General features: G+C 42.2%; 1 protein-coding gene across 2 annotated transcripts in view; it reads left to right on the forward strand.

Moving 5' to 3' along the window:
* The window catches only part of PHKA2 (phosphorylase kinase regulatory subunit alpha 2), a 687,190-nt gene that overhangs the window by 181,464 nt on the left and 484,560 nt on the right, over window positions 1–21,166 (forward strand). For both annotated transcript variants that reach the window (XM_085622210.1, XM_085622209.1), the window contains exons 8-11: window positions 6,209–6,307; window positions 7,260–7,406; window positions 16,616–16,669; window positions 16,977–17,099. In XM_085622210.1, the coding sequence (XP_085478336.1) occupies window positions 6,209–6,307; window positions 7,260–7,406; window positions 16,616–16,669; window positions 16,977–17,099 (423 nt within the window). The remainder of the gene's footprint in view (window positions 1–6,208; window positions 6,308–7,259; window positions 7,407–16,615; window positions 16,670–16,976; window positions 17,100–21,166) is intronic.

Below are 21,166 nucleotides of genomic sequence, written 5' to 3' on the forward strand. Positions count from 1 at the left end.
TACACTCTGGAAAGGAGACGAACCTCACTTGAGAGTCACAGCGTGCTCCTGGCTGAGCCCAATGCTGTGTTACACCCACCAGTGCCCGCCGAGTGCCTCACACCTCTGTGTTGTATTTCACCAGCTAGTGCGTATGCTATGACACTCTCTAGCCCATGTGCACTGTAACACCACCCCGTGAATATGTCATGCCACACTTGCCTTCACACAGGTTATATTGCCCCATCTAACGTGCCTTCCTCAATGCCTATGTTATAACGCACAGTGCTATGCCATACATATTACAATCTGGGATCCATATCTTTGTCACAGTGCATATGCAACGTTACACTCCCCAGCACATATTTTATATTACAACTTTAGAGACTAGTTAGGTTACACAACACTGCCCTGTGCATATTACACTCCAAGGCGCATATCGCATAGCACACGCTAGTGCCTGTGCTATCTCGCGCTCTCCAATGAATCTGTCATTGCGCACAATGTATTGCATATTATATTTCACGCCCCAGTTCATCTTATATCACACTTTTTGGTGCATAGTTTATACCATATACTATATCTAGTTTTCATTTTCAATCGTGCTCCCAGGACTATGTTCTATATAACACTGCGTCCACCTACCCTTTTCACGGGCATTACATTTTGCGATGGGGGTGGAGGGTGTTTCTGCCAAGTGAGCCCGGAGTCACAGTCACAAACGTCCTCTTCTTCCTGAATAAAAGTGAGATTATGCTGCATACTTGTTCATATTTCAAGTAGTTCGCACAGACACACATTTTAAAAACAATAAAGTTCCTAATACCCACCTTCTCTGAACAGTTAGCTTGCTGTCCCATCCACCTCCTCCCTATCCTCTGTTGTCTGAATCCACCGACTAGCCTCCTCCCTCCTGCCATGCATGGTCTGATGTGCTGCCACTGCCCTCCATTTAGCATGATGTACCAGTCCACTCCTCCTGCCCTCCATTGCCCAATTCTATGGCCCATCATTGACCTCCTGCTTAGCCTCTGTGCTTAGCTTGCTGCCCCTATTCTCCTTCCCCCTGCCCTCTTTGTGCATGCCCCTGTTCCATCCTTTTTGCCCACCATGTTCCATGGACCTGCCACTCCTATCTACTCTGAGTGTTCTGTTGAGCTGCACTCCCCTCCCACCTGCCTAGCATTGTCAGATGACTGTAACCTGTCCCTGCCACCTCCACCCTGCCTGTCCACATGCCATGCCCCTATCCCCTTCCTCCTGTCCTCCATGGTTCATTTTACTGCCACACCCTTCTGCCCTCCCTGGTCTGTTGTGCTGCAACTGCTCCTCCTGCCTGCCCCGTGCGGTCTGTTGTGAGGCCCCTTCCCCTGAACTCTCTTGTCTGTGCCCAGGTCCTGACCCTCCCTTCTATCCTCCATGGTCTTTTATGCATGCCCCTGCACCCTACTTCTTGCCCATCATAGCCATTGTGCTGCCACTAACCCTCCCGCTTGCCATGCATGGTCTTCTGTGCTGCCATGGCCCCTCCCACCTTCCCTGTGTGGTCAGCTAGCTGCCCCTGACCCCCTCCCACCTTCCCTCCATGGTCTGTGTGTATGCCATCATAGTCTCATTGTTGCTCTCCATGGTGTGTCTTGTTTCTAGTGCCCAACCTGCCTGACCTCCATGGTCATCTTGCTGCTCCTGCCCTGCCCCCTTGCCCCCAGCCCTCTGTTTCCATGTGCAGACACCTATTCCCTCCCTCCTGGCTTGTCTGTTCCATTGTAATGCCCCTGATCCGTCCCTCTTGCCCTTTATGGTCTGTTATGCTGCAGCTTTCTCTCCTGTCTGTCCATTATGGTCAGCTAGCTACCATTGCCTCTTTCCCCTCTGTTCTCTGTTGTCCATGTGCATGGTCCTGTCCCCTCCCTATTGCTTTCTATGGATTGTTGTGCTGCACGCCCGTCCCGCATGCGCTGTGTGGTGTATTGTGCTGCTGCAAATCCTGATGCCTGCCCTGTAGGGTAATTTTGGTGCACCTCTCCATGTCCCTCCTGTTCTCTGTTATCCGAGTCCATGTCCCTATCCCAATTCCTCCTGCCTACCATGATCCAATGTACGATACTTGCGAACATTTTGAACTTGGTAAGAGGGAGATTTTGAAAAAAAACTGGGGTATTGATTTTCCCCTTTGAGTTACATTGAAAAAGAGGAGATTGTAGAAAGGCGACAGATCAAATAAAGACCATTTGAGATTAAAAACATTGGACGTTTCCTGGCAGAAACGGGTCTGTTGGCATGTATGGTTGTACTACCACTGCCTCTTCCTTCTGCCCACAATGGTCTATTATATTGCCACAGCCTCTCTTGCCAGTCCTGTATTGGTGGTTTGTTGCCCCTGCCCCCCTTTCCACTGCCCTCCATAGTCTGTTGTGCTGCCACTGCCCTTCCTGCCTGCCCAGTGTGGTCAAATTGTTGCATCTGCACTCTCCTACCTGCCTTCAATTTTCAGAGTCCGTGCCCCTGGTCTCTGCCTCTCAACATTATCCCAATGAACAACTAGATTGCTAACATTCTATATTTATTACAAAAGTGTGGAACGCCTGACTTCATCTTGATGTAATCAAAGCTGTAATACCTAAAGTATTTCCTTTAGAAATTACATATATGAGAGGGTCTTATTTGCATCAAAATTATGGTTAGTGCTCTAAAAAACTAAAATGAGGACATATTTTCTGAGTTTTCAAATAGCGACAAAGAACTTTTAAATTATTTGTAATCTTTATGTTTTTTTATCCAGTTGACCACTTGATTAAATGTTGCACCTAGGGGAGAGGATGTGGTGTTACTTCCAGAGCTGCAGACTTTGCAACTGGGGAACCAGGTTGGAGTTTCTGCTTCAGCTCAACATTCTGTGATTCTGGTCAAATCATTTAATCTCCGCATGTCTACAACCAAAATGAATTTGATCTTGTGTGATGTAACCAATGCTCATGTAAAGCACTCCAATACCTGACAAGTCTGCACTATATAAAACTGAAATACACAAAAAATAAGTGTTTTGCACACTTCTGTCATTGGGCTACATGTGGGCTACATCTGGGTGATATTTGTGCTGCATTTGGGCTCTTTTGTCTCTGGTGGCCATCTTGGGAGATTTATTTGTTATGAAGTTTCCTAATTTCCTCATTTACTGCAGTCTCCTCAGCAGGAAATGCTTTCAGTTTTTTACTTTGATTCCATCAAGAAGGTATTCAGATATGTCACACATTTGCCATAAATTCTGAATGTTAGCACTCTAGTTGCTCATTAGATCACTGTAGTAAAGCTACTGCTCACCACGGAAGTCTGCTGCTGGTATTAAAAGTGCATGTTTCAGTCTGCATATCAGAAATTTTTTAATGAAATAGAAGAGGATTTGAGAAGTCACTCAAAATGTGCCCTAATTTTTCTTTCTTCAGCACTAATCATAATTTCTATGGCAAAATAAACCCCCTCATTGTGTTCCTTTTTAAATTAAATGTTTTAAGTGTTACCAGTTAATTCCAATCAAGATGGCTTCAGGTGTGCCATACTTTTGTCATAAGTAAGACTGTTAGCGCTCTAGTTGTTCGTTAGAACACTCTGGGACATTCTGTCATTGGGCTATACTTGGGCTACATCTGGGTGATATTTGGGCTACATTTGGGCTCTTTGGTCTCTGGTGGCCATTTTGGGAGACTTATTTGTTATGATGTTTCCTAATTTCCTCATTTACTACAGTCTCCTCAGTAGGAAATACTTTCATTTTTTTACTTTGATTCCATCAAGAAGGCATTCAGATGTGTCACACATTTGCCATAAATTCAGAATGTTAGCACTCTAGTTGCTTATTAGATCACTGTAGTAAAGCTACTGCTCACCAGGGAAGTCTGCTGCTGGTATTGAAAGTGCATGTTTCAGTCTGCATGTCAGAATTTTTTAATGAAATAGAAGAGGATTTGAGAAGTCACTCAAAATGTGCCCTAATTTTTCTTTCTGCAGCACTAATGATACTTTCTATGGCAAAATGAACCCCCTCGTTTTGTTCCTTTTTTAATTAAATGTTTTAAGAGTTACCACTTTATTCCAACCAAGATGGCTTCAGGTGGGCCATACGTTTGTCATAAGTAGGACTGTTAGCGCTCTAGTTGTTCTTTAGAACACTCTGGGAAGCTGCAGTAGAACACAAAGGAATCAACTGACAGTCTCTGCCCTTGTTGGAAGTACATGTTTTACTGAGAATGTCAGACTTCATTCTCACATGACTGAGAAAGATAATGTGAATTTACAGAAAATATGCTCTCAGTTTAGCTTATAGATCACCTTCCAAACCTCTGTGGGAAAAGCATGAGAAAATAGTTTTCTCTCAAACATGATTTATGATATCACAGCAGAAGGCTTTTTCACATGGTAAAATCACCATAGGACACACCACAATTCCTAAAATGAGTATGGTACCATCAACAAATGATTTATAATGTAACTACAGTCTTGAAACCTTCTAATAACTGCAATGCTTTTTAATGAGGTGCTATCATGTATATTGGTCCCAAGATGGCTGCCAACACTTCTTGGATGAAGTGCTGACAGCCAATCAGATCTCACGGTGAGATGTGTGGTTAGGCTCCGCCCAGATATATATGTGATTTTACTTTTGATTTTCTCAGGAACTACTGAACAGATTGACACCATATATGCAAAAGGCACATGCCTGACCTGAGGACTACCTCTTTGCCAAATTTCAAGCAATTCTGTTCAGCCGTTCGGGCTGTACCTTCGACTAAAGGTCCTATGGGAAAATGCATGGGGAAAACGCGTTTTGGGACCCCCCTTTTTCCTCAGCCCCCGCTTGACGAATCACCCCGAGACTTTCAGGGTAGGAGCTGAGCGGAGCGCCCCATTAGTTTTGAAAATTTCACGAAGATAAGTCAACCGGCGCCAAAGTTATTCAAAATAGAATTTTAAGATTTCCTATGGGAACTCGGGCCTAACTATAACTATCTACTGGCGACTGCCAGTAGATAATATATATATATATATATATATATATATTATTTTTTTTGTGGGAATTTGGGCTTATATTCCCCATTAGTAAAGTATGGGGAGGAGCCGGCACAGTGTGGAAGAGGAATTACTTCTTTCAAAGGCAGGCTAGAACTATTCAGCTGTGGTTGTACAATGAAGCCTTCTCCCCCCTAGCACACAGTGAACTGTATTCACTCCCAGGGACAGAGGGATTGGGGGTATAGTGATAATAGCGTTATTTCCCCAGCTAGTGGGGCAATAATGGCCTTTAATTACTGCAGGGGTGGGTAATAACGCTCATTATGCAGTAGCTTCATATGCTTTGGTTAAATACATTTCTATTTTAGAATATTTGTGGACAAGCATTTTTCAAAGAACCTGGACACACCGCTCTTCACTATACTGCAGTGCATTTAGGGGCATATGTATCAAACGATTTTTTAATCGCAAACGCTGCGATTCGCAAAATAACAGCGTTTGCGATTAAAAAATCGGTAATCGGGATGTATGAGCCAAATCCCATCGCAAAATTAAGGAATTGCTAATTTAGCGATTTCTTAATTTTGCGTAAGCATTTAGGAAATCGCAAATTGCGATTTCTTAAATGATATGTAAAAAGCACCCAAGTTGTGCGAATTATCCTTAAGAAATCGCAAATTACCACCAACTTCCAGTTGGTGGTAATTTGCGATTTCCTTTCAAAATGCACTTTTTTGAATTTTGCAAGGTGCCACGTGGCGCTCATACATGCCCTTAGGGCATGTATGTGCGCCATATGCACACACATGCTCATTTCAGGGGTGCATCAGGGTGTCATCATGACACCCTTGCACCTTTGAAATTATTCTCAAATAGCGATTAGCAAATTGCGAATTCGCTATTTGAGAATTACTTCCCATTCATTCCTATGGGTCTCCTGGCCCATAGAAATGAATGGGCAGGTATTCCTTAATTGCGATTTCGCAATTTGCTAAGCGCAATTAAGGAATTTTAAGAAATCGCAAAAAGTTTGCAATTTTTTAAATACATCCCGTTTTGCAATTCTCAAATAGCGATTCTTTAAAAATCGCTATTTGAGAATCGCAAATGGTGATGTTGATACATATGCCCCTTAGTTCTTAACATTGTGGTGATTTTGTTAAGGTTTCACTAAAAGATGCTTTTTCTAACAAAATCTTTCAACCAAATTGTATTTTTTTAGGCAGCCCTTGAAGCTATCGATGAGCTGGATCTCTTTGGAGCTCATGGCGGACCCAAGTCAGTTATTCATGTCCTTCCTGATGAAGTGGAACACTGCCAGGTAAAGAAGGTGCAAAATGACCACACAGCCAAAGGGGCTTCAGGGGACTGGGAAGCGTTTACAGCACTTGCTTTTAGGAGGTGTATTTTGAACTACTTTTTTACTCTTCTTACTGATGCAGTAACAGCTAAAGCAACTCTCTTAAAGTTGTTGGATTTCTTAAGCAGATGCAAAAGAAACGTTTTGTATAGTTGAACATTAAACCTTTATAGGGAAAAAAGGCCATGGGGGGAGTTAGGTAGTACCAAGCTGTCCCTTGATAGAGGCTTTCCTTTGTAGGATAGCTAAAAAGGAAATATACTGTATGCCATTGGGAGAGATATGAAACTGCTTTCTGAATATGTTGATTTTATTTATAAAGTCTACTAACAAAACTGTATGGCTCCTTGTGTGCAAAGACCTTACATTTAATTTTTCATAGTAAAAGTTGAAATCTGTTACCAGTACCGTGCTTCCATTTACTTTTTCTATCAGTAATCTATCTGTGAGTATCGATATCAGAAAAGTTTGGAAAACCACTTATAGAGAGGTAATATTGTGCTCTGTGCTTTGAATCATCATTCAGTTATATCTACTTGTTTAATGGCTGCAAGCAGAAAATTAATTAAAGTGGAACATAAGAAAACATATAAACTTATCAAGTATTTTATTTGTATCAGGATCAGAGCAATTGTAATGTGTTGATATACTTTGACTCATCTGCTTTGTCCAGATGATTACAGGCAGCGTGTACTTACAGCCTCATATAATCTCGGTGTACAGGAGATTTGTAAAACCAAATATTGAATAGCATATGGTCCTTTACTAGCTATTTGTATATACTTTTTTAAAAGTCAAAAAATTTGCTTTTACTTCATTCTTTTTGCCTCTGGCACTGACCACCTTCATGTTGTTTTGTAGATTTTGTGTGTGGTTTCTCTTTGAACTAATATTTGTGGTTTGTTTTTAAAAGTCAATTCTCTACTCCATGTTGCCGAGGGCTTCCACCTCCAAAGAGATTGATGCAGGACTTCTTTCCGTTATTTCATACCCGGCATTTGCAGTTGAGGACATGAATTTGGTTAATGTGACCAAAAATGAGATCATCACAAAACTACAAGTAAGAGCCTAATTACTGATTCATAGTGAAATAGGTGATAGCATGGTTCTAGTAAACTAATGTGAAATCTTATCTGATTGGTAAAGCATGTTAAAACTTGTATAAAACAAAAGTATAGCTAAATAATTTAATGTAAATAATGTTCTTATCCTTGTAAACAGAAATGTGACAGAGTGACAAACCTTTGTGCCGGACATAAGAAAAAGTACCTGCGCCTTGATAAGTGGAGCTAAAGCAGTGGCCCTAAGGTGCCACCACTAAGGCCCCAGTTATGAGCTGTATGGTATTGCCAGGGTGGTAAATCCTCACTCGTAAAAACAGTACAGTACTATGACATCCTGCCAGTATGTGGTATTATCCCTGTGGAATAGGGACTAACTATGCGGTGCCTCGTTTCACCGGGTGGAATTCTGCACAATGTTCCCTTTTCTCACTTATAACATATGCCCTGAGCAAGTGCTTAATGTGAACAAGGGCTGTTGGACTGGGGAGGGAAGGAGGATAGTGGCAAGGGTGGGCAAGTGTGACTGAAGTCTGGCAGTGGAGCGCATTACATGCCTCTCCAGTTCCATTGCTGATGGTCGCGTGGGGGCAAGAAAAACTCTTTCTGGATTCCATTTTACAAAGCTTGATTGCCAAAGCAAATTTACTGGCCAAATTATTCATTGTTCCCACACTCAGTATATCCAGGTGTGGGGCAATGCCCCACTCATGATTGAGCGGAGCGAAATCCTTGCAGGAGTTGTACTCGGCTCGTCTCATAGTTGGGGCCTAAGTGGCATCAAATTACAACAAGCATTTGCAATGCAATCGGTGTCGCATTTGTGAAAGTTAGAGCTATTTGCGTTGTAAATTATATTGTTTTTTATTTATGTTTTTTTGTAGTGGATGTATGTTGTTTGTAGTGGAATTATGTGGTTTGAATTGGAATTGTTAGATGTGGAATTGTGTGGTGTGTAGTGTATTTTTTTAATGGAGATATGTGGTATGGTCAATAAATAGGGGTGAAGAGGAAAGTGGGGAAACCCACTTGGTACCTCGCACTGTTCACTGAGTGGGAAGAAATCCCTAGGTACACATTATCACAGAACAATTTTTAAATGGTTAATTCTTAATTGCAAGCAAAATAAATGTGTTGGTAACTTTCAATCAATTTTAGCAACAAGTGAAAAACAGAAAGATTTAATCATCCCGTAAATATTGTTCATTTCACAATATGTTAAGCAGTACGTGAATGCATCATATTCAAGTTACAGAAGTGTCCAATAAGTTGAAAATTCTAATATAATGGAGAAAAAATCAAGATGTTTTTGTCTTCATTGGTGTTGAAGCCCAATGCATTTTGGGATTTGTAGAATCCCTTCGTCAGGGGCAGTCTAAAACATAAGCAGAAAACAAGACATATGTCTAGACAATGAACTTTTAGGATTCAAACAGAATTCAAACTGATGCCTAAACGGTGGAGACACAAGGGTGTGTAACCTTAGTGTTGGTTACCAATGTTAAACATTCGTGTGCACATGTTCCCAAAAGGTGAAATTATTCAGCAAGTATAGTTGAGAAAGAAACCTGTGTGTAAAGAACTCTGGTAGAGAGGAAGACAGCGGAGTACTGTGAAAGAAGCTGATATCTCTGGTAAAAAATGTGAGAGAATCTGAACGTGCAAGATTACCGCCAGTGCTGTAAATAAAAATGAATGGAAAGGCGCTCACCTCAATATGACAAAAATGAAAAACAATGAAAAAATAATGAAGAAACGTTCAGCCAGTGGTTTACTCGGAGAAAACTCTTCGAGTTCTGCAGAGTGGGAAGAAAATGAAGCAACGATGAAATGGGTTGAGGGTGGAGATTGACTGCACTGTCCCTAATGTGCGTTGGAGAGTAAACTGTTACCTGAAGTCTCGGCAAGACTGGTGAAGCTGAGTATCCGTGTAAAGCTCGTTGGATGAGACGTTACGCGATAACAGGTGTTGGCGAAGAAATACCTCTAAAGGTAAACGGGGGATCTGCAAACATGGAAAAAATTAGCCTGCTGGACAATAGAATGCCAGGCGGTGGTTCGTAGAGAGAACAGGGTAGTGAACTCTGGTGTACCTGGAAGCCGCAAGTTGACGAAGCGTTCTGTCGTTAGAAGGAAAAACCGGAACTCGTCTCAGGGAAAACGCAGTGATGCGTGAAAGGATGACAGCAGGGTTAAGTGGACGTGGGGAAATGGAGATAGAAAGGAGACTGGGGGTGAACCAAAACGGCAGGATTAACGATAATAAGAAGCATATTAGGAAAATTCCAACCAAGAAAACAATGAACTGTTACCTCTAAGGTTTTGTTCCCCTCTGAGACAAACAATGTAGACACCACTATCATGTTTTTTCCTTGTGTAATCTATCTAATAACACTGAACTTACACTCTCATTCCGGCATTTATCATGTATTCATCGTTCAACTATGTACTGCCTCCAGTGTTATTGTTCTCTCTGTACAGTTGCACACATGCATTTTTTTGTACTCAACCATCATCTTGACTATCATCTAATGATTGCCTTTTGTAACAGTGTTCCTGTGTATATAGTACATATGGAATTTGTTTATACCACTTTTATTATGCTCACACTAGTCTCAATCATGCATTCACCACATGCAACTAACAGACCCCTTCTGCATTCAGGTATCTTATGGTTCTCCTGGTTCCTTTTTACTGAACACTCTTTTTCTCTCCACAAAACTTTATTGTTTTCCACACTCAGCATTCTTATTCCATCATTCACTGCTAGCAGTGCCACGTTCTCAGGATCATTTGCATTGACATTCCGTCTGATTCTCAGACGCTTTCTGCATTCTTCACCCCCGAGCTCATTGATTATTGGTTGGAATTTTCCTAGTACGCTTCTTATTATCGTTAGTCCTGCCGTTTTGGTTCACCCCCAGTCTCATTTCTATCTCCATTTCCCCACGTCCACTTAACCCTGCCGTCATCCTTTCACGCATCACTGCGTTTTCCCTGAGACGAGTTCCGGTTTTTCCTTCTAACGACAGAACGCTTCGTCAACTTGCGGCTTCCAGGTACACCAGAGTTCACTACCCTGTTCTCTCTACGAACCACCGCCTGGCATTCTATTGTCCAGCAGGCTAATTTTTTCCATGTTTGCAGATCCCCCGTTTACCTTTAGAGGTATTTCTTCGCCAACACCTGTTGTCGCGTAACGTCTCATCCAACGAGCTCTACACGGATACTCAGCTTCACCAGTCTCGCCGAGACTTCAGGTAACAGTTTACTCTCCAACGCACATTATCGACAGTGCAGTAAATCTCCACCCTCAACCCATTTCATCGTTGCTTCATTTTCTTCCCACTCTGCAGAACTCGAAGAGTTTTCTCCCAGTAAACCACTGGCTGAACGTTTCTTCATTATTTTTTCATTGTTTTTCATTTTTGTCATATTGAGGTGAGCGCCTTTCCGTTCATTTTTATTTACAGCACTGGCGGTAATCTTGCACGTTCAGATTCTCTCACGTTTTTTACCAGAGATATCAGCTTCTTTCACAGTACTCCGCTGTCTCCCTCTCTACCAGGGTTCTTTACACACGGGTTTCTTTCTCAACTATACTTGCTGAATAATTTCACCTTTTGGGAACATGTACACACGAATGTTTAACATTGGTAACCAACACTAAGGTTACACACCCTTGTGTCTCCACCGTTTAGGCATCAGTTTGAATTCTGTTTGAATCCTAAAAGTTCATTGTCTAGACATATGTCTTGTTTTCTGCTTATGTTTTAGACTTCCCCTGACGAAGGGATTCTACAAATCCCGAAATGCATTGGGCTTCAACATCAATGAAGACAAAAACATCTTGATTTTTTCTCCATTATATTAGAATTTTCAACTTATTGGACACTTCTGTAACTTGAATATGATGCATTCACGTACTGCTTAACATATTGTGAAATGAACAAGATTTACGTGATGATTAAATCTTTCTGTTTTTCACTTGTTGCGAAAATTGATTGAAAGTTAACAACAATTTTGCTTGCAATTAAGAATTAACCATTTAAAAATTGTTCTGTGGTAATGTGTACCTAGGGATTTCTTCCCACTCAGTGAACAGTGCGAGGTACCAAGTGGATTTCCCCAATTTCCTCTTCTCTCATTAATCTCACATCCGTGGTGACAACGGATGTAGTACCTCAGCACCCTTATTGAAACTTTTTCACCTTTACAGGTCAAAATATTACTTCCAGTACTGCCTACAAATTGGTGTGCTCCTTACAACCTTTTTTCCAATAAATAGGGTTGACAGCTGTATAAAATAGAAAGTAAGATTGAGAGTGATAGGTAGTTTGTGTATGAAGTGGTGAATGAACTCTAGATAAAGCAGTAGAAAGAGTGTGTGAAAAAGAGAGAATTAAGGGGGGAGAAGTTTATAGATGCATAAAGAGGCTGCACTTGTGTACGCAGAAAACACCCAAAGAAGAGGAGGAGAGTGTCTGTTTGCGGTTTGTATTTTTTGAAAAGTTATGGTTATGGTAAAGAAACAGTGCTGAAAGACATGAAGTGAACTGGTATGAGAAATGCTGGATCAGTGCGTGCAAGTGAATCGAAATGATGTGGATAGTAATTATGTGCTATTAAGTGTAGTGGATTTATGTGTAGTTGTATTGTGTGTTGTGAAGTGGTATTTATTGAGTGGAATTATGTGGCGTGGTGGGGAATTGTGTGGTGTGGATTGGATGTTTGTGGTGCGTAGTGGAATAATGTATTGTGTATTAGAACTTTGTGGGATAGAACGGAATCGTGTTGTTTGGAATTATATGGCATTGAGTGGAATCAAGTGCATGGTGTGGAATATATTTATGTGGAGTGTTGCTGTGTGGCATGGAGTAGATTTATGTGGAGTGTAATTATGTGGTATGGAGTAGAGTGTAATTATGTTATGTGGTATGTAATTGTGTGGCGTTAAAGTGTGTGGTGTGGCATTTTGTGAAATTGTGTGAAATAGTGTGGCATTATGTGGAGTGTAAATATAGGGCACGTTGCTAATAATAGGCGCGCGGCCGCACAAGCTCCCTGACATAACAGCAGCATCTTTGAGGTGATTTGCTGGCACTGCTGTGTCAAGGAAGGAGGCTCCAACATGGATCTGAGAGTGAGAGTATGTGGCGCAGAGGTTAGAGCTTCGGATTTGGGAGCTGGGGATCCGTGTTCGAGTCTTAGCGTTGGCTCAACATCTTGGGAATTTAGGCAAATCACTTATTTACCCCTTGCCCCCACTATATAAATGTACTAATTTAAATGAAAAAAAAACATCGATCACAGCGATCTTGGCGGGGTGGTGGAGGTGGCAAGTAGTATTGTGGGAATGATGAGGGGGTGGGAAGAGAGGGCACAGGGAGATTAAAGTATAAGAATAATAATTGATATTGAACAAAAAAAAAGCAACAATATCAGAGGGATGGTGGGGCGGGCAGGCAGTGTTGTGCGAGGGGTTATGTGGTGGGGGGGACGGCACAGGGAGATTACATGAAGGCAAGGCAAATAAAGCTGCCCAAGCTTAGTAAACAGAGCACTTAACAACCAGAGGCAGGCCAACAAAAAAAAAGATTGCTCTTGAAGCTCACTGCATAGCCTAACGAGTACCACATGTAACAGGGGCAGTTCTCATGGGAGAGTCCAAAAAAAGAGACTACTAAGCGTATCTACCAAAAAAAACTGGCATTTCCTGAGGACAGACAGATGTTGTGCGGTGTTGTGGAGAGGTGTGATGCAGCAGCCAGGGCAGCTGACTTCAGAGCACAGGGCTCCCGGTTCGATCCCCGGCTCTGGCAGCAGATCAGCTCAGCCCCATGTGACTGTGGGCAACAGCTCACTTACTTTCCACGATGGCCCCCAGTGCCTTGAGACCTGTAAGAGTGAGTAGTTTGCGCTTTATAAATACCGGATTTACGATTTATGTGCGGTCCTCCCAGGCCATATTCAAATTCTGAAGAGAGCATGTCTTGAAAAAACAGCGTATGCGCTGCCTAAGCGAGACCAAATAAAAGAGCCAAAGCATGTCCTAATTAGTAGTGGCAGGAAGCGCTTCCACTGCAAAATTATTTATGCCTGGAGTGCCAAAAATCCTTTTATCATTCCTGATGAGAAGCATGCTCACCCTGCTGTCCTGAGGAGCTTGCTGGGCAAAGTATTAGAAATTAGGGTCAGTATTAGTGACAGGAGCTGAGTGGGGCAATTGCATAGAAGCCGCATTCAGCAAATGAAGACATACTTTGCTGATGTGGTGAATCCAGCACTCAGTGGGATTATAATATCAGAAATCAGTAAGGCATGTGGTACATTTTAGGATGGACTGTATATTTACTTTTGACTTCATTTTCAAAATATTTTGTGCTGTTTTGAATGTCATATATGGGGGGGGGGGGTCACAACCCTAATTGAAGCACTTATAAGTATGCGTCTTTGAAGTATCACTATTTAAAAGGGAAACATGGCTCCTTTAGAAGCCACCATGGCTTTAGCCATATTTGTAAATGCTGTGCAGTGGATAATAGGGTGTGAATTGCAACACATCCAGCGTGTGGCTGCACCATAGCGATATCATTGCGTGAATGCCTAGATGTATTTTGGAGGTGTAAAATGTTTGGCTGTCATGTTGTTGTAGCAGGTTTAGAGGGTACATCGGTGCTCTATTGTGCCTGTACCAGGTTGCTGCAAACCCTTGAATCCTGGGGTCCTGTAATAAGAGCTTAAGAAGTGTCAGAAATTGCAAAGTACCACCAAGCCAGATCCCTCACCCCACAATGTTGAATTTACATCACTGTTTTCCTTATCAAATAGCAGTTTTACAAGAAGTCCTTCAGCAGCACTCTTGAAATATTCCAGTACTTCGTAACCTGCTCAGTAAGCCCAACTCTCCTCATGAAGCTTTGGGGGTGAGGGTGGGTTATCTCCCTGCCTGTAGTTGCACTTCGATGTTTTGGAGCATAGGAGACTTGACTGAGACTTGCAAGGCTTCTTGTGAGAGGGAAACACAAATGCCCTTGAAGAATTGCCCACCAAAATTTGGTATCTGTTGCTAATAGAATTGGAAACTCCCCTCCTGCACCTTTCCACAACAACATATTCTGTCAGATAAGATGTAAGGTAAGGTCCTGTCATCAACCAGATCAAAGACTGTCTGACTTTCCCATCACTTACAATATGAAGGACTTTTTCCAAAACGTTGAGCTTAGCTATCTACAAACTGCACTTCAGTCTAAAACCTGATTCATAGGGACCATCAAGGTGATGATACAAGTCTGTTGTTGGTTTGCTGTAATTTTTCGATTCATTTGCCGAGACACAGGGATCTTGGTCTCAGATTCTGCAGTCCTGAAGCAACAAAAACTACTTTTTGGAACAGGGGCGTTACAAGGCTTGATTTAAGAGAGGATACAAACATTGACAAAGAATTTCACTGGATTCTAAGTGCAGCATTCCATGTTGGTGTAAAATAGTTTTAACAATGTAGGCATCTCAAAAATAGTTTTTATGCCCCTCAGCTGGAATTCTGAACAAACAAGTGAGTGTCTGGAATAGATAGCGAGCAGGTGGAACATTTATTAATCTCAGTGTCAGTCCTAATTTTATCCACTTTCTCCCTACAGTAATTGACAGTGCTGATGAAAATCGTTTGAAAATGGAGACTGGATATTTTTTGGGAAGAGATTGTACCAGTGATTGATAGTTGACTAGAGCTATTTGGTGGTCAAAAGAATATGTGATTTCATTTTGAAAGTTTTGAACTTCCACCTTGTTTGACAGTGCTCAGTGGGATTTCCCTTTGGCTTTCTAAGTTGAAAAGCCTCAGAGAAATTGCTGAATTTCCAGGCCTTTGTCCTGTTTCTTTGATTTAACAATTACAACATAGTTTTTCCATGAGCACCAGGGAATCTTTGTTTTTTGTTAAATGGCTTTGAGAAAGAGAAGAACGTGAACACTGCATTTTCTGTTGAGGAATTCAATGAACTTGTTTGCAAAGTACTGTTCTTGAAAGACCTACGTGAGTCCTGGAAGTATTGTTTGCAAAAACAACAGTTGATGGACAGAATGCAGAACAATGTCATACATTCACCCCAGTACAGAGATCTGGGCCTAAATCCATCGTTTTTTTGCTCACCATGCCATTCCAGTTTAAACCCAGCCATTTGCAAATCAGTCTTGACCCTGTGCCTCATGGGAACAGTCCAGCCCGAAAGCCAAGCCAGGTCCTCCCTGGACTAGAAACAAGCATCCTAGGACCGGTTTCGAGGGTTCACCCCTCTTCAGCCAGGATAGCTTGATTCCAGTGGCATGGAGAGGACAGGACCCACGTCTGGGCATACCCGTCCCACTCGGGGTGACAAATGCAAAAACAACAGTTGGTGGACAGAATGCAGAACAATGTCATACATTCACCCCAGTACAGAGATCTGAACCTAAATCCATCATTTCTTTGCTCACCATGCCATTCCAGTTTAAACCCAGCCATATGCAAATCAGTCTTGACCCTGTGCCTCATGGGAACAGTCCAGCCCGAACTGCCTAGCCAGGTCCTCCCTGGACTGGAAACAAGCATCCTAGGATCGGTTGATAGCTTGATTCCAGTGGCATGGAGAGCACGGGCAGTTCGGGCTGGACTGTTCTCATGAGGCACAGGGTCAGACTGATTTGCATATGGCCATGTCTGAACTGGGGTGGTGAAGTGAGCTAAAGAAAGATGATGGATTAAACCCAGATCAGTTGACTAGGGTTGAGTGTTTGATTTGCTCAAGCACTCCATCCATCATCCCCTTTGGTATCGCTGGAAGTATTGTGGACATAGATGTGGGAGTTCCCCATATTTATAAGTCTTGCCATGGTGTTTGTAGGTTTTGGTTTTTCTTTTTAGAGAAGGAATGTAGTAGGAATTTTACTAAAGGAATAGTCAAGCGCATGACTGATTGCCATAAATTTGAGATAAACATATGGAAACGGGGAATATTTGGCCAAAGTTACAGGAGAAACAATGGTAACAGCATGTGCTTGTGAAGACGCAGACATAAAGCCACAGCTAATGTTCAAGTCATGATGTGTTTTTGCTGATTTTTCTCTTCCGTGGCTGTGAGACATTTAGAAGGGTTGTATTAGTGTAATTTGGTGGCTGTCCTCAGTGTCAGACAACACTGGTATTTATTTATTTTATATCATTCTGCAGGGGCGCTACGGTTGTTGTCGTTTCCTCCGAGATGGCTACAAGACACCAAGAGAGGTTGTACAGAATTTCAGTAAATATTTTGTTTTCTGTATAATTTAGTTATCCGAACAAACCAGTGCTAAGAGTTCACATAATGTGTAGTGTGCAGTATAAAATGTAGACCTGCATTTCTGTAGCGAAGACTGAATTTTCAACAATTATCAATTTTTCCCCTGGTTCTCTTTAATAACTTGTTCTCAGTTGTAATGCTTGGTGCAAAGCCCTGAAAATGTATATATACTACCTTCATTCTTCAGATGCCTTATGAGTTTTGAAACACTTTACATTTTTCAATTTCTAAAAGCCAGTTTGTTCATTTTAGGACCCAAGGAGGCTGCACTATGATCCTGCTGAACTCAAATTGTTTGAAAACATAGAATGTGAATGGCCGATTTTCTGGACCTACCTCATAATTGATGGCGTGTTCAACGGGGACCAAGTGCAGGTAAAGATATAGGACATGTATTGTGTGGAGACAAAATGCCTTATGTGTTATGGGGACATCCAACTATGATGTCATAAAAAGTCTCAGAACTCCAGCAGACATCCTCAAACTAAGGAACATTCAGGAATGCCTTTTATTGACGATTGTTTATTTGGATATACTATGGGAAATGAGTTGGAGCTCCTTGAACTATTATGTTATTCATGACTCATTGGGATAGGGCCAGAATGTTCTGTAAAGAGCCATCTAGGCATGCAATAAAAGGTGTGAGGCAAATGCAGAGATTGCATCTAAAGAGTAATGTTAGACAGATTAATACTTAAGACACATTGTCCAGGAAAGAAAACATATTAGCTTCTGGAACTGAAAGAGTTTTGCATTCACCAACTCAGCATGTTAGGGTAATTGATACGTAGAGGACTATCTCCAAAGTCAAGAACAAAATGATGTGAATATATGAACACAAACTGACATACGCCAACAAAGTAGAAACAACATTCAAATTCTACTGATGAGGTGATTCCCATACAGAAAGATGCTGATCAAATTGGCTCTGTATAATAGGATTACTCATCAGCAGCCCAGTAAGCAAGATGGGCAGAGAAATGTGGTGCTCCAATACACAGAGTCTCACCCCTATTCTTCTCTGCCCCAACCCACAAAGAGAGGAAGGGTGGTTGTCCAACTGATTATTCACATAAAACTTGCCAGTTCTTGAATACAAAACTTTGTTTTAACTGGGTTTAAAGATTGATTGGCTTAATAATGTCCATTGGTAAGATGCAAAAGTAGTGAAGAATATATACATTTTTCCTCCCATTGAAGATCCACTACTGACACAGTCATAGTGACCAGTCAACTATTCTGTTCAACTCACTACTTACTCCTGCTCCATGTAACTATGAGAATGTCTTTCTAGTAGGTGCCACTAGGCAGTCTCCAGTATCATAAAATACCCACCCTAAGACTTGTGACCCATCGTCTCTCAATCAACCCCTCATCAAGAACAGTCAACTTGTTTACATCGGCTGCAATAACTTTGAAGCAATAACTTAGTGCTCACTGTGATTTGGCCAAAATGCATCATGTGTTCTCCTTCAGAAGATGCAGGGAATTTGAGTAGCCTCACTATTCCTGTTTGCTTACTGCATAATCTAACCTTCCAGAAAATGCTAAAACAAGACTCTTGGTACGATGTTTTAGCCCATATGTTTGTGTTTGCACCTATCCCAGCCAGGACCATTGTGGCAGTTGCACAGACCAGACCCAACCAGACTCACACTTCATCTTTAACCTCGGTCTCCCTATCTACACTGTTTTGTAACTGGATAACTCAGAGCAGTGTACAGTACTCCATTCTCTAAGGCTTGGACTTAATTATTTCTTTGTAGCGTTCCTCTAAGAAATAAATAGGTATACCCTCAGTCATCACAAACCAATCAGTGAGTAATCTATTACCAAAGTGGGATGACATCTGGGACACTAGCTTGGTGTCAAGGCTAGTTTTTCGCCCAATATGTTCCTCAAGAGGCCCACCTTCTGGCAGCTCCGACTCCGACTGAGTATCACAGAGAATCAGAGTAGCCAGTTGAGGGGAAGGGAATTAGGGAGGGTACTGCAAGGAGGGATGCCTGGAACAGATGATCCTATAGGTTACTTTGTGTTATGTAATCGGCTATCACAATAGAGTATAATAAAGATGTATCAAAGAATAAAAAGAGCTCTGTAATATTTTACCTGAAAATAAAAGTATGAAATACCATATGAACTGTGTCTAGCCTCTGTTACCCTCTTCTTTTGATGAAACCATCATACATATACATATGTTAATATGTCTCTTGAGATGAGAGATGCTAAATGAATTACTCCAAACAAAATCCAGGATATTCAGATTATGATACTGATGTTTCAGCCACTATCCTGGATTTCTGTGAGAATGACTTTGAGTCTGCTGAGCCTCATGGCCTCCTGCATCCTGCTAGTGACACATGCCAAATGGCATATGCATGTTCTGCAGTGGGACCTGAAGTTCCAGTGGATGCAGCATCAGGGAAATCTCTCCGAAATGGTCCAGATCTCGGAGGTAACTGCATGAGACCTGCATTGGTGGCTAACAAACTGCGATTGGGTCAGAGGCAGACCCCTCGCCCTTCTTCAACTAGATCTCACAGTAGTGACAGATGCATCACTCCTTGGATGGGGCGGCCATTTGGGAGAGTTGGAGATCAGTGTACTCTGATCTCTGACGTAATTCGGACTCCACATCAACCTGTTGGAGCTCCAAGCGATCCATTTGGCATTGAAATCGTTTCTACCCTCCATTAAGGGAAGGCTAGTGCAAGTGTTTACGGACAACACCACCGCCATGTGGTACTGCAACAAAGAGGGCGGGTGGTACCGTGAACCCTTTATCAAGAGGTTCTGCATCTCTAGACATAGCTGGAACAATAGGGCATATCCCAGGTGGTTCAACACATGTCAGGTTCTCTGAACTCTAGGGCATAAAAACTCAGCTGTGAGTACGTAGCAGATCACAAATATCGTCTCCATCCGGAGATGGTGCAAGGCCTTGGTTAGTTCTGTTCGCCTCGGCCGAGAACGTATGATGTCACCAGTTTTGAGCACTGAAGTTTCCAAGGTGACTCTCACTCAGAGACACTTTTCGTCTTGAGCGGAGCTTAGGCTTCCTGTACGCCTTTCCACCCATACCACTACTGCCCAGACTTCTTTAGAAGGTCAGGAATGACAGGGCCCAAGGCATCTTTGTGGCTCCAGACTGGGCACGGAGATGTTTGGTATCCCGAGCTCCTGCAGATGAGCATCGATCCTCCGATCAGGCTGCCTCTTCAGGGGGTTTTTCTGTCGCAGTAGCAGGGATGGGTTCTCCACCCAAACCTATCAACTCTATGCCTTCTTGCATGGAGATTGGGTGGTGGCAGTTGACAGCTTTTGACCATCCTCCCAAAGTATGAAGTGTTTGGAAAACCAGGGCCCGGAAAAAGGCGTTACTGAAGGTAAGTAACTTGTCCATCTGATAGAGACATCTAGCGACAGATTCCTTACCTTTGAATCACCTTTAAGAAAATTATTGGGTCCATCTGTATTGCAACTGGTGCTCATGTAACACTAATATCTTCATGTCGAGTTCAAGCTAAATAAAACTCAAGGTGCAGCAGGACAGGGAGCACCAGGACCATGGCAGAGATGAGGAAACCACATCTTTTATCCCCAGAAAAGGTGACTATCCACCCCTTTTCTTACCTTTCTGCCGAACAGAAGTTGGAGAGATTTCTGCCAGAATTCCCTTGTAAACAACCCAGATCCAAATCTGGCGGGCAGGAATCGTGAATGGAGTCGAACTGCTGCCTGTGGCAGCCCATCCCGCTGTAGGGGCGGGAGCAAAGGCCTAGTAGGGTTGGCGGGATTGCGGTGGTCTTCTCCCTCATATCCAGCCAAGATGTGGATTGGAGCAGCGGACCGCAAGGTATGCAGGTGGGAATACCCCAAAAAAGCCCGCTCCATCGCAGTCCTGCCAAGATCAAAATTAGGCCCTTTGTTGCCATTTTCCTGTTTGCCTGAGCACCTCATGCAGGTGTACCCATCTGGACGATTGACTCTAGCTGTTATCCCTACATAAGATGCCTCATCCGACTCCAATGAATGTAGAATGAAGAAGGTTAAAACCAATTGGAGTTTTGATTTAAAACACTGTTGATTTCTGTTTGACTGTCTTCTTTATTTTTCTGAAGCTCCTTACTTGCCATAACGTAAGTTTTGGTCAAATATTGCCTTTTTCATTTATCGAGGCAAATGTAGGTTTCCCACTATTATTTGTTATTTGAAAGGGTTTCATTAGTGATAGTAGTAGTTTCTCAACCTGCATGGCTAAACATATATAGTCTTTATCCTGGCTTGGCAACTCTTTTCTTGCAGGGATTGTAGAACTTAGAATGCTGTTTATTGTTTCTTTTTCAGACTTGTGCTTCAATGAATAATAAAGAGACACGTTAGTGATAGATTCCTTACCTTAGAATATCCCCAGGCGTCAGACTGGATCTGGAAAGTGT

The sequence above is a fragment of the Triturus cristatus genome, chromosome 8 (assembly GCF_964204655.1).
Source record: "Triturus cristatus chromosome 8, aTriCri1.1, whole genome shotgun sequence".
Lineage (NCBI taxonomy): Eukaryota > Metazoa > Chordata > Amphibia > Caudata > Salamandridae > Triturus > Triturus cristatus.